General features: G+C 33.4%; 1 protein-coding gene across 1 annotated transcript; it reads right to left on the reverse strand.

Moving 5' to 3' along the window:
* Positions 1–6,071: 6,071 nt before the first annotated feature.
* Positions 6,072–8,611, reverse strand: LOC131022791 (squamosa promoter-binding-like protein 7). The gene is made up of 3 exons (XM_057952315.1): positions 7,997–8,611; positions 7,785–7,912; positions 6,072–6,602 (listed from the first exon to the last, which is right to left on the reverse strand). The coding sequence occupies exons 1-3, from the start codon at positions 8,398–8,400 to the stop codon at positions 6,256–6,258; spliced, it is 879 nt and encodes a 292-aa protein (XP_057808298.1). The 5' UTR covers positions 8,401–8,611; the 3' UTR covers positions 6,072–6,255.
* Positions 8,612–16,555: the final 7,944 nt, after the last annotated feature.

The following is a 16,555-nucleotide window of genomic DNA, read 5'->3' on the forward strand; positions in this document are numbered from 1 at the left end:
CTCCAGCTTTAACCGTTTCCATATAAAAATAAAAAATTAAAAAAGAGGGGAAAAAAAGTTTTCATCAAAATTCCTTCTGCATTCAAGATTAATTTCCATTTGGGTAAAAGGGTTGGGTTTGGCAGAGAGGCACTCATGCAGGCTCTTGCTATTTAAAGTTACTGCATTATTTTCTTTTTGTCTGTTGCTCAATGATATTTTCGATACAGTAAAATTAAGGATGAGTGGGGTAAAAATGAAAAAACAATAATTTCCATCGACATTAATTATATATAAATAATTTTGAAAATGAATTTGGTGAAGAACGTGGTAAAATTTACTTGGTGAAGAAGATGCCAGTAAGTCAGGCTGTCTCCTGCATGGAGGCTATGGCTTGAGGAAAGCTAAATTTGTGGGGCCTTTCTTTGTATATAACTCATCATCTTTCTATCTACTGTTTTAGTGTCATGTGAATGAAGCTGATTGAGATGTTCAATGTGTGTGTGTGTGTGAATACATATATCTTTGTGGAAAAAAAATATTCTCTTTTTTTAATTCTGTGAAATTTTCTATTGGAGAAATATCTTGTGGTCAAAATTAATGTGAATGTGACATGAACAGCTATTGGAAGATGAGGAAAAAAAAAAGGAAAAAGAGAAACTGTAGAGATAATCATTGAGAAGCCTCTATAATGGATTGATAATCATGTATATATATGATGTTAAGCTTCACTTTGGACAATCAAATAGTATACATTATATGTGGAGGATGAAATAAAAACCCCCTAATTATTTTATTAATTGCAGTCTAAAATGTTTTGAGGTTTGACTACTAAAAAATATTCCAAATTTTGAAAGATTTTATTCTTGTACCCAATGTTTGCCTATAGTCCAACAAATATCCCAACGTGTAAAAAGTTGTATTTTCTTACCTAAATTTTTGCATAAAATCTCAAAATGTCCCGAGCATGATTTTTTGGGATAAAAAATTCTACTTAAAGTATTCGTCTAGCATTTGATATGGATATTCATCTCAATACAAGAATTAATTGTGTTCCGAAAATGTCCATAATATTATTCTTATCAATTGCGCAAAAAAAAAAAGAGGAAAATAACAATGTAGTTCAAAATTGATTTTGATGAGATATTTTTGGAGTCTTTGTATATAATTGTTCCTTGAGGTGCAACATTGTTCATTCCTACTTTAATTAGTAGTCTCTACATAGAAAACAAAAATTCAAATGCATAAATATATATATATCGATGATTGAGAGTCCCCATTTCCCCCCTTTTCCAACTCAAAAAAATATAGTAGTACTTTCTCCGTCCTCAAATAACTTCGTAACTAAATCCGTCCTAAAAAAACTTCTATTTTTATTATTGAACCACCTCATCACTAAATTTGATATGCTAAATTTGATTGAATTTATTTCAACTATTTCTCAAAGAAACTTTCTAGAGTAGCATTTTTCTAAAGAGGTGAATAATCCACTTTATCAAATTATCGTATATAAACACTTCAAGCTCGGACTCACTATGTTATGTTTACGATACTACAATTTGAGACTTGATCGGGACTTTTTTTTAGGCTTTAAGCAAATGTTGAGTTAAAAAATGCAGCCTTTTAAAGGTTGTGATATTTTTTACTTTCGTAAAACGTTGGAACACACGTTGGAACACTTTAAATTATTATCCCTATATAAATATATATATATGAAAATATAAGAAGTTTCTTATAATTATATGTAATTACAAGCACCAATTTAAGGGATGATTTTGAGCAAAGAATCTCCGCCGTTTACAAATGGGATCCTCTGTCCCAAAATATAGTATTTACCACGTGTACCACTCTTCATTTCTTTATATTTTTAAATTATTTTTTATTCAATTTTAATTTATTATGCTTTTATATAATATAAAGATAATTAATTAACAAGGAACACTCATCCATTTAGGGTTTATAATTATTTTTTTATATTTATTTGAATTAATAATAAATTATTTGGGTTCATTAATTCAAAAATTAGGGTATATAATTTTTTTAATTTTAATTTTTCAATAATAAATACTAATTAGAGTTTATAATATAATAATAATTTTTATTTTTATAAAAAATATTTTATAAAACAAAGAATTGAAGAGTGGTACACGTGGTACACACAATATTCTGGGACAGAGGATCTCATCTGCGCCGTTTAAGGTATTGCCTTTCTTTAGATACCCAATATATAAACGTTACATATAATCAAATGAAAATATAATATTTTCAAGCATATACCTCCAAATATTCTTAATACATTGATCGAAGTAGTTTAATTTTTGAATTATATGTACACTACACTTTTCAAATAATGGACATAGTAAAAATTAGTTAATTATATATACAATTGACGAAAAAGAATGTCGTGCACAAGTGTAAACAACCACATGCGATCGCGAAGGTATTAATTAAGTTTAAACTTTAAAACGAAGATAGTCTTATTTACTCTATTAATTGCTAGGTCCATAGTAGTATGACTTAGTTATATTATATAATCATGAAAGCGTTGTCGGTGAAAAGCTGAAAATTTGTATAAATATTTATGACAAAATAAATGAGAATAAATAGGCCACAGAAACACACAGGATATTTCGCCCGACCCAAGTTATTACATAAATTTAAGATGAGGCGTAGTTGGCTGGAGATTCCCGCTCCAAACTTGACTCGACACCTAGGGCCGTAAATGATCCGAGTCGAGCTGAATATTAGGGAACTCGAGTTTGATTCATTTAAATATTCGGGTGTGTTTGAGTTCGGCTTGAGTTCGATTCGAACTTTTATCTTATTATTCGAGCTCGGCTCGTTACCCCTTTATCAAGCTCGAGCTTGGTTTGAGTTCGGCTCGTGTGATATTCGGTAATGTCGAATTCGAGCTAGAGCGCGTTAGATGTTTATATACATGATGCTCGAGCTCGTCTCGTTTGAGGCTTGTGATCGAACGCTCGATTGAAGATTCGTGAACAGGCTCGCAAACATGTTCGTGAACAATTGATAAATGAACATGATCGCGAGCTTGACGAGCCGAGTGTGGCCAGGCTCGAACTCTAAACAAATATTTCTCGAGCCGAATCTCGAATAGCTCTGTTCATTTACGGCCCTACTCAAATCCGCCTAAAGACTCGTCACTAGTTTAGTATATTAGTTATATAAAATGAAATTTTTATTAAAAGTAATAAATTTTTTGAAAAACAAAAATAAAATTATGCATAAAAAATAGGAGTTGTATTATACAAATGTGAATTTTTCTAAAAACTGGTGTTCTCTTTGATAAGCTCGACTACTCCATCTTTACTTGCTTGATTGTTTGTATATGTGTCATATATATTCGACTATTCGTATTTATTGTTACAATTATGATACAGGTACAAAAAAAAACCTACATATATACGTTGAATTAATCTCCAATAGATCAATTAAGTTTGTGAACTAATTGAGTCAAGTACGGCCAATATTCTACAAAAAATGACATTTTTTTTGTTTCTTTTCTTCTTCTGATCAATCTTTGGGAATCATTTTGATTTATTCATATAATTAAGTATTAAGAGCGAGAGAAACGAAAATCGAAAAACCCTAACCCTAAAATTAGAAGCATAGGTGAGAGGGAGATGATGAAATTTTGTACTTGGATTTTTGAAATCATATAGTTCAAAATATTAAGTGCATTCATACTATTTTAAACTTCTCTGAAATCAAGACTTTCCGAAAAAAGAAATTATTAATTAATGTCTACGAATTCTCTGACCCAATGTTGTTGCCAACAATGAATGAATAAAGTAACAGACAATTCATTATTGGATATCTTTAGTGTACAAATGTTACTATTTGAGCAGCTTCGAACTTGATATCATGTTTGGCACAGCATTCATTTTTCATTTAACACACACACACACACACTCACATGCATGTATATATACACACACACACACACCTACCATTAAAATTTAAACTTTGATTTGAATTGAATGGTACAAAAAATATTTATGAGTCACTGAATAATATTAATGAATCTTGTTTCCACCACGTTAAAAAATCTTGTCTTTGATCACTCATCCTGCTGCTGCTCGGGGTGGGGTGGGGGGGGGGGGGGGGGGGCTGCCTTTGCAATTTGGTAGATCATCGTATCTTGTATATATACTTGTCACAAATTAATTTTGACTATTGCATGCCATAACTGCATATTTATTTGGTTTTTAAATGATGGGACCCTACCCACTACCCACTACCAAGTAAAAAAAAAAAAAAAAAACCTTCGCAATTCATTAATTCCTAAAAATTGAAAATAAGGTGAATTTGAAAAGTGAAACTTTTTTCAATAAAAAATTAAGAAGATGAAAATTGAAATATTAAATCCATGTAATATATATATATTGTCTTCCCCCAGTGGTGACATCATGCAACAAACCAAAATAAAAATGAGCAAATAATCACTTTTTCTTTTCCTGTTTCCCAAGGGGGAAAAAGCGCCTTTAAAACGAGATATTCGGGAATCTTGCAGATCAGATTTCAGTTGGCCCAGTGATAATCTTGGGGCCCAGCCCACAACCCATGAGATATGAACAAAAATAATTACATGCTTAGTTTAAACGAGCCTAAATACATGTGGGGATCGTTTGATACCAATAATTAGAATTCATAATATATCTAGGTTCTTTATAAATTAAAAATCTAAAAATATTATATTAATTTAAGAAATTTTGTATACCATATGCTGAGGTGGTATACATAATATAAATATTAATTATAACTATATTTTTTTTTTTTTATAAGAAAAGTAAAATTATAAATGAACGAAAAGAGGCACCAGAAGTACCACATACGTTTACAGACTCAGCGGAGATTCATCATCAGACATCCATCTATGAATCCCAAAACCATCATCAACAAAATCAAAAATTCTACCCCAACTCCACATTCTAACTTTTACTACATATTATTAACTTTATATAATCTTAATACATCATAGTATAAATTACTCATAAGTTATTATTTTAAAATTTTTAATTTGTGAAGATCTACAGTGAATACATTATTTTGTTGCATGAAGTTGTGGCTAAGATTAATTTGAATCTTATAAATGATGTTTTTTTTTTTTCTAATTAATCAATTTTGATGATGAAATTCATAATAAATCATTAAAATATATTTTATGCAAGAGAAAAATCCTAGGAAATGTTTGCTGATACATAGTCGCTGACGCTCACGACTCACGGCGCGGGCCATAATATGAGATTCACACGCTTCGGCTCTTCCCGTCACGTGGTTTTCACGTGGCTATGGCTGCCCCCCACCCCCCATACAACCTCACGGGACAGAAACTGTGCAGAAGCTGCCACGTGCTCATGTTTGTGGTAGAGTTCAGTTGCTTCCATTTTTCAAAGTCTGTTTTTGTAGGGACCCCTCTCATCAATTCCACAAAAACTTATATTATTACTCATGATGCTCTTTATCTTTGGTTTATGTAAGAAAAAGAATTTAATTAACAAAATGTTTTTGTGGAACCCAACAATTTAGTGGCATCAAATTTATGGGCTTCGTACACCACTCTTTATTTCGATTCCAAGCTTTCAGTTACTAACTAGACTTTAACATCAACCAAAAAAAAACCCTTTAAATTGATTAATTTCTTTTCGACACAAAATTTAAAAGATCGACGTTTAGAATTTAAAGTATATTTGACAATAAAGTGAAAAAAATAATTTCATATAAAAAAATTGATCAACTTAGTTGAGACAGCTCAAAAAAAAATTACTACGATAATATTAGAACTTGCATGATATTTATCTTATTGCAAAATTAGACGAGTTTTGGAACAGTTTTGGCCCAGGCCGATTCAATAGTTTTTATCAAATTCACATTTAATTCTACCTTCGTAGTTGGATGAAGAATTTATATTTGAGCAAGGTGAAAAAGAACTTTTCAGTGGGATAAAAAATCCAAAATTTAATTCCTGGCTAATAGAGCTGTCCAGAATCCAAGTCAATTTAATATAGGCCCAAAACCAAGAATCCAGATATTTTGGTAGTTTACCCCATGCTAAATTCTTGAAGGCGACATAAATTTATACAACCAATTATTATACTACAAAAAATCAGTAGAAATAAGATTATTACTACAATAATAAAACAACAAATACGAAGGCGAAATCGTAACCACAAATTTTGATGAGCAAAAAAAAAAAAAAAAGCTTAAAATAGAAGAGATATTTCATAAAAACACACTGACACACTTACGCAAAAATCAGTACCCGAAAGGCAGCTTCCACAGCTCAGAGCAATCTCCACCGCCGCCGCCGTCTTCTTCCGACGACGGCGGCCGCTGCCCGTGGCCCGAAATAAGCCCGAAGGCAGAGTCCGGGCCCTGCATGAGATTCAGAGTGACGTGGCCGCGGTTCTCCGGCCCGGCCCAGCCCGGCCCTAGCTTCCCAATTTCGAGCTGCCTGCAGGCGAAGACGGAGGCCCGATTCTCGGCGATGAGCTCGCGCAGGGCGGCGCTGGGCGAGGCGCTCCACGGGCCGTAGCTCGCCGGCGACCGTGACAGAAGAGAGAGAGCACGTTCACTGTTGCCTCCACCCGCCATTTTCATGTCTGCAACCATCAAATATTTGTTTTTTTTTTTTTAAAAAAAAGTTGGAAGCCTCAAAGTCAAACTATATGTAATCATATTTGGAAATTATTATATGTTACATGCCGGCAGATAAAATCACAAGTCACACTATTGTTTCATTACTGTATACCACATTGTTTTAACATTTAAAAAGAAGCAAAACTATATTTATGGGAAGCTAAGAAGAAAAAGGTGCCCTTCTCCATTCACAATAACCATTACTCCCTCCGTCCACGAAATGAGTACTCATATTTCCTTTTTCGTCCGTCCACGAAATGAGTACCCATTTCCCTTTTTGGCAAGTGTACCCCACACATCTCTTTAATTAATACACTAAAAAAGTGGGACCCTTAAACTATTCACACTACACTCCATACATTTCTTAAAACCCGTGCTGTCCACAAATGGGTACTCATTTCGTGGACGGAGGGAGTATAATTTTATTTTTTTTACCAGTGATGTGATTAAGATTTGGGAGCTATTATGTATCTAATCACAAATAATTATATTTTCAAAAGCCACTAATTTTCATGACATGAATATATTAAGCTACTAAATCTCGTGTCACTAATAAAAAATTAAAATATTGTACGTGAAATTAACGAACTTCAATAATTGGTTTTGCCAGAAACTTCGTAGCCATATACTGATTGAAATTATGCATATGCAAACACTAGGTCGGCCGGTGGGATGACTTATAAATGAGCTCACATTATTTGCAAATTGAAGAAAGCGAATTAAAAAGTAGTAATTGTTTTTTTTTTTGATAAATTTTGTACTATATGATAGTGGACTCGAACTCAGAACATCAAGTCTTGGGTATTAATCGACTAACCTAGTTCAAATTACACGAGCCTGAAGTCTTGGGCATTAATCACTTACCGCTGGTTCAAATTACACGCACAAGTAAGCATTGTGCGTGTAATAGGATCGATCAAACTATAAAAAAAAAATGGAGGAAGAGAAAATTGAATGCAAGTAAGATAAAGCAAATCCAAGGCCCAAAAGGGTATACAGTGAGAGTACAAGGCAGCTGCATATCTTAATTTAGTTTGTGTGAGAAACGACACGTGAGTTGTACTTGTTTGATCATGTAAGGAAGGAATTAAGTGTGAGATTAAGGTAGTTAAACAAAGAAAGTGGATAAGGCACCTTCACCTCACCTTGATATTGTTTCCTACCAAAAGCAGTCGCATGTTCCTGCGAGCTCTTCCTCCTCCTCTCGTTGTGGCCGGCCAGCCGCCTCCTGCAACTCCTCTTCGCCTCATCAAACTCCCCCACCGCATGAAACCTTATTCAACACTATTCAATTTTCACTTCTGATCATAGAGAGAGAGAAAGGAAGAGACAGAGAGAGAGAGAGAGAGAGAGAGACCTGCTGCATTGCTGGCAGAAGCGTTGGTCGATTCCGAGAAGCACGACTCTAGGAGCCTTGGCGTGCATCTCGCACACCTTGTGCCGGCGGTGATAGTCCTTGGCGTTGAGCAGCGGAGCCTCGCATCCTTCAACCTGGCACCGCGGCGCCGCCGCGGGAGCGGTGGGGGCGGCGGCCCTGCCTCTCTTGAAGACGGACAGCGGCGGCGGCGGAGGAGACAGCCGCTTCCCGAGCTTCAAGCACGTGAGGTGCGGGTCGGAGTAGTAGGGAGCGAGGTCCCAGGGGGAGTCCCATGCATGGGTGGAGGTGAAATTCCCGATATGCCCTCGGGAGGTAGTGCTGCTGCTGCTGTTGCTGCTGCTGCTACTGCTACTGTTGTTGAACAGAGTCCAGTAATATTCCATGCTTCTTCTTCTCTCTAAAACTAAACTACCACTGTGTGTGTGTGTGTTGTTGGAGTTGGAGTTGGAGAATGAGGTAATAATGGGTGGTGGCAACAGAGAGTGGGGATGTGCTTGTTGTTGGTGTAAAAAGAAGAAGGAAATATGAAAGAGGAAAAGGGAAAGAGAGAAAAGATTGATGTGTGAGAAGAGAAGGGGACAGTTGTAGTTGTAGTTGTAGTTGGAGGAGTAGGGGTATGGTTGCAACTGCCCTTCCACTGCCAATAGGGTTATGTTCTTATAGAGAAAAGCTGCTGCACTTGTTGCAGAAGGAAAATTACTCATTAATTGCATCACCATTACACACTCCTAACCTTATTTTTAATTAAATAGTACCTTATATACTCTCCTCCGTCCCGTAAAGCTTGAGCAATTTCTTTTCGACACAGATGTTAAAGAATCAGTATTTTATGTGTTAAGTATGATATGTAAGAAAGTGAATAAAGAGAAAAACTTTTACTATCATATAAAAAAGCTCTCAAATTTTACGGGACAATCCAAAAAAGAATACTGCTCAAATTTCACGGTACGAAGGGAGTACCTTATAGTCCCTTAAGAGAGGTGTTAATAGACAAAAATGCCATATTTCTTATGTTGTGTATGAAAAATGTCATACTTTATAAACTTAAGCATCTTATGCCCAAATTATGTGAAGTGTCTATTTTACCTTTTTGATATATGTTGATGTGTTTGCTTGGTTTTTTGTTAAAGGCTTACACATTTGATCGATTTGACAGCTACCAATCAAGAGTAGATATGATCGGTGGATTGCTAGATCATGTGGCCAATTGGGCGGACACATCATCCTGGTGGTAAAATCATGATATGCAGGTATAATTATGGGAGGAAATGAAGGGAAGCATGATGAGTTGTTAGTGAAATGATTTATGATCAAAATGGTGAGATAAGAGGTCAGAAAGTGGGACAAATGAACAGAGGGGGAAATAAATGCAACCACTATTACCCATAAGAGAATGGTGATGGGACTTGATAAAATACTAGTTTGTTTTGTTCAAACGTGACTCAACACACACACTGCACACTTAGTGTGTGAGAGACACTGCAATTTCCTTACATTGTGCAACTCTAAGAATGGCAAAATAAAGAGATTGCATACCACAGATTTGGCTGAAATCATAATTTAAAAGGCTCATATAATTCACAAAAGGTAGTAATACTAACATAGTATATAGGGTGATTGTACATGCTATATTTTTCATACTACATCTATGTACTATCCTGCAATTCGAGGGATTTTGAATTGCTGCCTGGATTTCAACTTTTTCCTATTTTTGTTGTGGAATTTTAACTATCTTTATTACTGTCATGTATGTCGCATCATATCTCATTTTTCTAAGATTTTGTCATATTTATTCTCATTCTTCTTCAAACTTAAAGCCAGAATATTTTCAATCATATCAAAAAAAAAAAAAAAAATCTAAAGTATAAAAAAAAAAATTTATTTGTCCACGAAAAAAAGTTATGCTTACATTTTTTTTCCACGAAAAAATTTCTTATAATTTTATTTTATTTTTTAATTAATACTTCATCCATCCCACGAAGCTTGACCCAGTTTCCTTTTTAGTTTGTCCCACGAAGCTTTACCTATTTCTAAAAATGGCAAAAAATTTATTCTTAAATACCAATTTCTTAATTCCTGTGCCGAACAGAAATAGGTCATGCTTCATGGTACGAAGGAAGTAATTTAAAGTACTTGTATTCTATATGTATATAAGAGAGAGTTGAACTAAGTTATTAGCAAGTACACACGTGCTGTTGCGTTTTATTAGTACAATATTTACATCACCATCATCAATTGGTAACAAGAACATTTTATTAATAAATATAGTAATCTATATCTTATTAAAACTTGTTAAAAAAGTTTTCCATTATAGAATTGAATTGATTTGTCTATTATATTATTATCAGAGCACCCGCAATGGGGCTCAAAATCCAAGCGCAAGCCCGCCCTGGCCCATCCGAGTCCTCCACCATTGCCGAGCCTGAGGCTCGCGCACCGAGCGCAGACCCGCGCTCCGTGTGTAGACGGGAGAAGGGGATCGCGCGTGCACCTCAACCGCCAAGTTCCACCTTTTTAATTAAAGTTAGAGAATCAGGGGGCTCTCCATTGTAGACGCTCTTACTATATTTATTTATTACTAGTACACTTGGTAATTATAACAAATTTTGATTATACCTACACTATTCTTACTTATTATAGTAAAATTTTAACTCTTCAATTTTCAAATCCAACATTATATTTAAATTTAATTTCACCCATGTATCAATTAAAATAAAAATTATAATAACTAAAATAATTAAAATTTGAAATTATATTAATTAAAATAAAAATTACAATAATTAAAATCTCGACTACATCAATCATCTACGCATCATGACTTCTTCATGCATGTTGTTGTGCAATGCCAATTATGCTTGTGACATCTTCGAAGTGTCTGTATCGAGAATTTTGAAATAGAGAGCATTCATTTTCAGAGCGGCAACTTTATTTTTAACATCAGCAAGTTCCTTGTGAGAGGTGCTAAATATCTCAATTCATTTGGCGACGCGTTCCAGTATGTCGTAGTATTGAGCCTTGTCCGTTGAGAACGCACTTTCTTCCCCTTGCCTTTTTCGCGTTTGGCCATTTTCTGGCCTACGGGTCTCGTCGTGATACTTGACTCGAAAGATGTAGTCGCGGCCTGCCCTTTCGATCCCTTGGACTTCTCCGTTGAAGTGCATATCCTCGTTGGTAGACGCGAATCGTTGAGATTTGCAGAATCTTTCAAGCTTTGAAGTGCTTGAATCTCACTCCATGGTTGGCATTGTAGAACTCATGTGCTTATTTAGTGGTTTGTTCATCACTCATTCAACTCCTCCAATTGACTTTACATTTTTCGTAGATCGCCTTTTACAGTTTGACGTCATTTTGGACGCATTGAGTGTAAGATTTGATCTGATTGTTGTCACAAGTAAGAGTGCTAGAAGGCCGAGCGTTGTTGTATCTTCGGGTGATATCTTCCCAATATTGGAGAGCCTTTTGGACTGTACCTTAGATTGAGTTGTGAGTAGCCTCTGCCCACAACATACAAACAAGCTCTGTCTCTATCGTGGTGTACCCGATGCTGGTACTTCGACGACGTCGTCTTGAACGACATGAGCTACGTTCAACGTGATTGGAAGAGAGCCCGATGAGAACATATTCGAGCCTTGAAAGAAAGGCGCGAACCCTACCATCGGGGAAGAAGAAAGAACCCCCGGAGAAAAATGAGGAACCCTCGAGCCTTGAGCTATATATTTCATATACAGATATACTCATTGAATTGGCCTTTCATTTTTATAGTAAATTTGAAAGTAAAAAGCGAGAAGAAGATAAAAAAAAAAAATGAGGAAAGAAGATGAAAAAATAGAATAAAAATGTACTGTTAGCTAGATATAGAAAATGAACATGAAAAAAATGATATTTATAAAGAATGAAGTGAATAAAAAAAGAAAAAAAAATAAAGAAAACAACAGTCTCAAATTTTAAAATATATATAAATATAAAATTTAAATTATTCAAATTCTACCATTTTTTTTTAAATGGACGGGTGCATCACATGCACCCCGTTCCTCGGCTCGCCTCCAGGGGTGCGTCAGCTTGGCCACGATTCTAGCGTGCTGGCTCGAACCGATCAGCGCACTCCACTGGAGATGCTCTTGTATATCATCCCCGTATAGTATTAACGAAATAAAATACGGCATAAAATACAAAATGATTTATTAGAAGGAGCATGCACGCGGAGAATGAGTTGGTAAAAGGGAGTATATAAATTTACGACTTTAATCATTGTTGGGTATTCAATGCAACAGTCTGTAAAGTAAAGTGAATTTTACACACACTACACACACACCTTCTCTCACACTCGCACCACATCCTTCAACACACATGGACCAACCATATTGCCTGATTGTGACTACTCTTTGCCATTCGTTTTCTTTCAACCTTTTCTTTTCTTGTAGAATTATTGTTTCATTTTATTAAATACTGCTCCATATACTAAGAGAATTTAGTTTAGTTAATACTCCTATAAGTATATAACATGCCCGTTCCCTTCATTTTATTAATTTTTTATTTTTTATTTTAATAACTGGTATATTTAATTTTATATAACAACAGTTACATGGGCCCGAAAACTAGTTTCTAAGAGCAACCACAACGGTGCTCGGCTCGATAGAACGAGTCCGGCTTGTTGCCATTTATATGAGGCGCGTCCATATTAATTTTTTTTTTAATATTTGGCCGCTGCAATATTCAATTCTTTTTTTTTGCAATGTAATTTTTTAATCTCTAATGAAATTTATGTAATTTTCAATCTCTAATGAAATTTTTTATTTTAACTATTGTAATTTATGAATTTAGAATTTCATTTTTAAAATTTGACATTTATTTGATTTAAAATTTCATTTTTAAAATTTAATCTTCGCCCTACTCTCCGCTGTTGTTACTCTAAATAAATTTAAATTGAGTAGTATTATTTGGATAAAAAAATTTCTGACAAAAAAAATATTAAATACTTTAGTTTTACTGTCTTTCTCTAAATTGTAGTTTTTTCGTAATTTTTTAATATTTTTTTTTAGTTTTTATTAATTTTTTGTAGTTTTTATACTTTAAAAATAATAAAAATTGAAAAGGTTATTGAAAAATTCCAAAAAAACTACAATGTGAAGAAAAAAATAAAACTAATTAAATTCTTTTTTCTTTTGAACCAATTTTTTTAAAATTAATTTTATTTTTAAAGTATTTAACTGTATTTTGTCTAAATAATTATTGATCTAAATTTACTTTTAGAAAATTAAGTGCAGTTAATTAAAGGACTTAATAAAGTGTATACTGATTCCTTTTTTTTCCATCTTTACCAAGGATATAAAGCAGAAAAGGGAATTGGCCATTTTATAGAAAAAAGTGTAGCTCGCATTTTGCGCCAACTTCCTTTTTTGGTGGAAAATTGGGGGACAATCACATGTCCCGACTCCCAAACGGTAGACAACGTTTATGTTTATTACTTTTAAATTAGAGTACTGCTATTTGGACAAAATTTGTTCGGATAAAAATAAGATTATTTTTTTTAAATGAATTTTTTTATGATTTTTTTATTCAAGTTTAAAAGGATTTAGTTTGTTTTATTGTTTTCTTCATATTGTAGTTTTTTCGTAATTTTTTAACAATTTTTTTATTTTTTATTCGTAGTTTGTGTACTTTAAAAATAATAATTAAAAAGGTTATTAAAAATTACAATATAAAGAAAACAATAAAATTAGCTAAAGTTTATTTTATTTTAAACCAAAATTTTTAAATAAATTTATTTTATAAAGTATTTCATCATATTTTGTCCGGACAAATTTTGTCCAAATAGCATTATTGTTTAAATTATTGCTTCGAGTAATGTTATATCTAAGCTTTAATTTTATAGAACTTTACATATAATGTCCCCAGACATCACTGAACAGTAAGGTTTAGAGTTCAAATTTCACCGTTCCTCCTCCTCTACGTAAAAACAAGAGTACGGATTCATTCTGTTTCACGAACCCAAATTAAAATAAAATTTTAACGAACTGTCCAGAGCATTCATATAAATCTTTAGACGCGTTGGACTTTCAATTAAAACTAATTATCTCTTCACACCTATTCTTTCAATTCATCCAACCATTATTAAAAATATAAGTTTGTTGTCAACGTGGGATCTACAACATATAATTGTAGGATTTGGAATATCAATTCGACTGCTATGTCAACAACGATTTGAGGGTACAAATTTATCATGTGCAAAATTAGAAAGAATACAAAATTAAGGTATTTATAGATAGATTTTAAAGCTAGAGCACATAATTAAAAAAAATAAAAAAATCGTGTATTTACATGTCAATACCTCTTATTAAAATGATAATAAAATTATAAATTGTGTATATATATATAAAAAAAATTATTAAAAAGTTGGGTTAACGAGGAGAATCATTGATAAACATAGAGAATCAACATAAGATAAAAAGTAATGCAAAGTTGATGGGGTATTAAAGTATGGGGGGGGGGGGGGAGGAATAGTTGGGGTGGGGACACGTGTAGCAATGGAGCCGTACGTGGGAGAGGATCTTGTTCATGTTAAACCACACTGTTTCTTTTAATGAAACACAAAACCATACGGATAAGAGAGAGAGAGAGAGAATCAAAGTGCAATTTTGCGAGGGGACCATTGAAGCGCATAATAGTGTTTCTTTTGCACTAACTCAAGGCAGGGAGGGTGGGACCCGCAATGCATTGCTGGCTTAAAATTAAATGTTGGAATTAAATCAAATAGAGAGGGAAATGGGAATGAGAATCAAAGCAGAGTTTGAGAAGTTCTGTAACATGCACTAATAATATTGACTACTTATAACACTATACAAATCTTGATCTTCTTGATTTCATAGAGACTACTTATAACATGCATTTTGTATTCTTTTTGTAGTAATAATGTATTTCTTTGACAAAAGTAGCCTTAAGATGTGGAGATTAGCAGGCAAAAGAAAGAGTTCCATCATTGTCTTTGTTCAGCTTGGGGGATTGCTTAGAGTTATGAACATGAATATATCAAGGTTGTGAAATGTGACATCTAACTATACTATAATAAAATGTTAAAAGATTTCAATTTGGAATCAATTTCAAATTAATTTCATAATTGAGCGACAATTTTGTAGTTATAATAAAATTGAAGGATTATTTTTAAATTATATAATTTTTTTCCTTTTCATTTATCTTGATATATTTTTATTTTATTTCTTTCTAAAACTGTGAAATTTGATCGCTTATAAAATATTTAATACGCGTATCAAATTAAAGAGCACGATAAGAGCTTTAATTTAATATGTTTTATGTAATATTTGATTTAAAATGTAAAAGTTATATTTATTTAAAATTCAAAAAATATTTTTTGAATAAATATATTTTTTCATTTCTTTTTTATTTTTATTTTTATTTTTATTTTCATTTTTTAACTTATTTTTCCTATCTTTTCATAATATCGATTTTTATTAATTATTGTGCAATTCTTCTTTATTACTTTTATTTCTTTCAATATTCAATTAAAAGTAATTAATTTTTATTATATTTATAAATATTCATTTCATACTACTCTCCTTCTCAACCAGCTTGACGAGCTTTCTGCTCCCACATTGAACTTAACTTATTCTATGGTTAATTTAGAGACATTTTCAAGTCTCCTATGTGATGTGAGTGTTCACTGACAGTTCAAAGAATTTGGGTATATATTCTTTCTCTTAAATATGAGAAAGAAATCCTGAAAAAAAAAAGTTATATATATTCATGCTCATGGTGCAGGCTATATATGTTTAATTATGCAATATTAATGCAAAAGTTAAAAAAGTAATTATTCAGACCAACACCTCTCTTTGAAACTCTTGTTCTGCAATACAAGGCTGTTACTGTGTGATAAAACAAAACGCATGTAATAATGTCACCAACTTTTCCTTAATGATACAATGTGAATTTTAAAACAATACTTCACTTGATAGCAAACTAAATGCAACCTAATCATTTTTAACCCAAAAAATAAAGTATGCATTCTTAATGACAGAGCAGAGCTCAACACACTAAATCATTTTGAGGAGCATGGACAAGTGTGCGATTTTAGCCCACTGGACTGCTGTAGCAAGATAGATCCACCAAGATTTTCAGTAAGTGACTTTGTCCAAACCCCATTAAGAATAGTAGACCCATTTAACCGAAGCATGTCCACAGGCATACGACTACTCGCCACCACCAGTCGTATTATTCGGAGTGAGAGACTTCTAGACTTTGATATGATTATTACTTGTAGTTAGGGCTGTAAATGGACAGAGCTACTCGCAAGCTATTCGAAATTCGACTCGAAAAAAGCTCGTTCGGAGCTCGATTCGATAATAAACGAGCCGAGCTCGAGCCTAATTTCGAGCTCGAAATTTTTATCGAGCCGAGCTCGAGCCTGACAGTGCTCGGCTCGTTGAGCTCGCGAACATGTTCGAATTCGATTGTTCGCGAACATGTTTGCGAGCTTGTTCACGAACCTTCAGTTAGGGGTGAGCAAAACCGAACCGGATCCAAATA

This window comes from Salvia miltiorrhiza, chromosome 4 (assembly GCF_028751815.1).
Source record: "Salvia miltiorrhiza cultivar Shanhuang (shh) chromosome 4, IMPLAD_Smil_shh, whole genome shotgun sequence".
In the NCBI taxonomy this organism is placed as follows: Eukaryota; Viridiplantae; Streptophyta; class Magnoliopsida; order Lamiales; family Lamiaceae; genus Salvia; species Salvia miltiorrhiza.

Excerpts from the sequence above, each read along its gene's own strand:
- LOC131022791 (XM_057952315.1), bottom strand. The coding sequence starts at position 8,400 with ATGGAATATTACTGGACTCTGTTCAACAACAGTAGCAGTAGCAGCAGC. Across the intron at positions 7,913-7,996 it reads TTCTGCCAGCAATGCAGCAG|GTTTCATGCGGTGGGGGAGT; the intron begins GTCTCTCTCTCT and ends GTGTTGAATAAG. Across the intron at positions 6,603-7,784 it reads TGGTAGGAAACAATATCAAG|ACATGAAAATGGCGGGTGGA; the intron begins GTGAGGTGAAGG and ends TGATGGTTGCAG.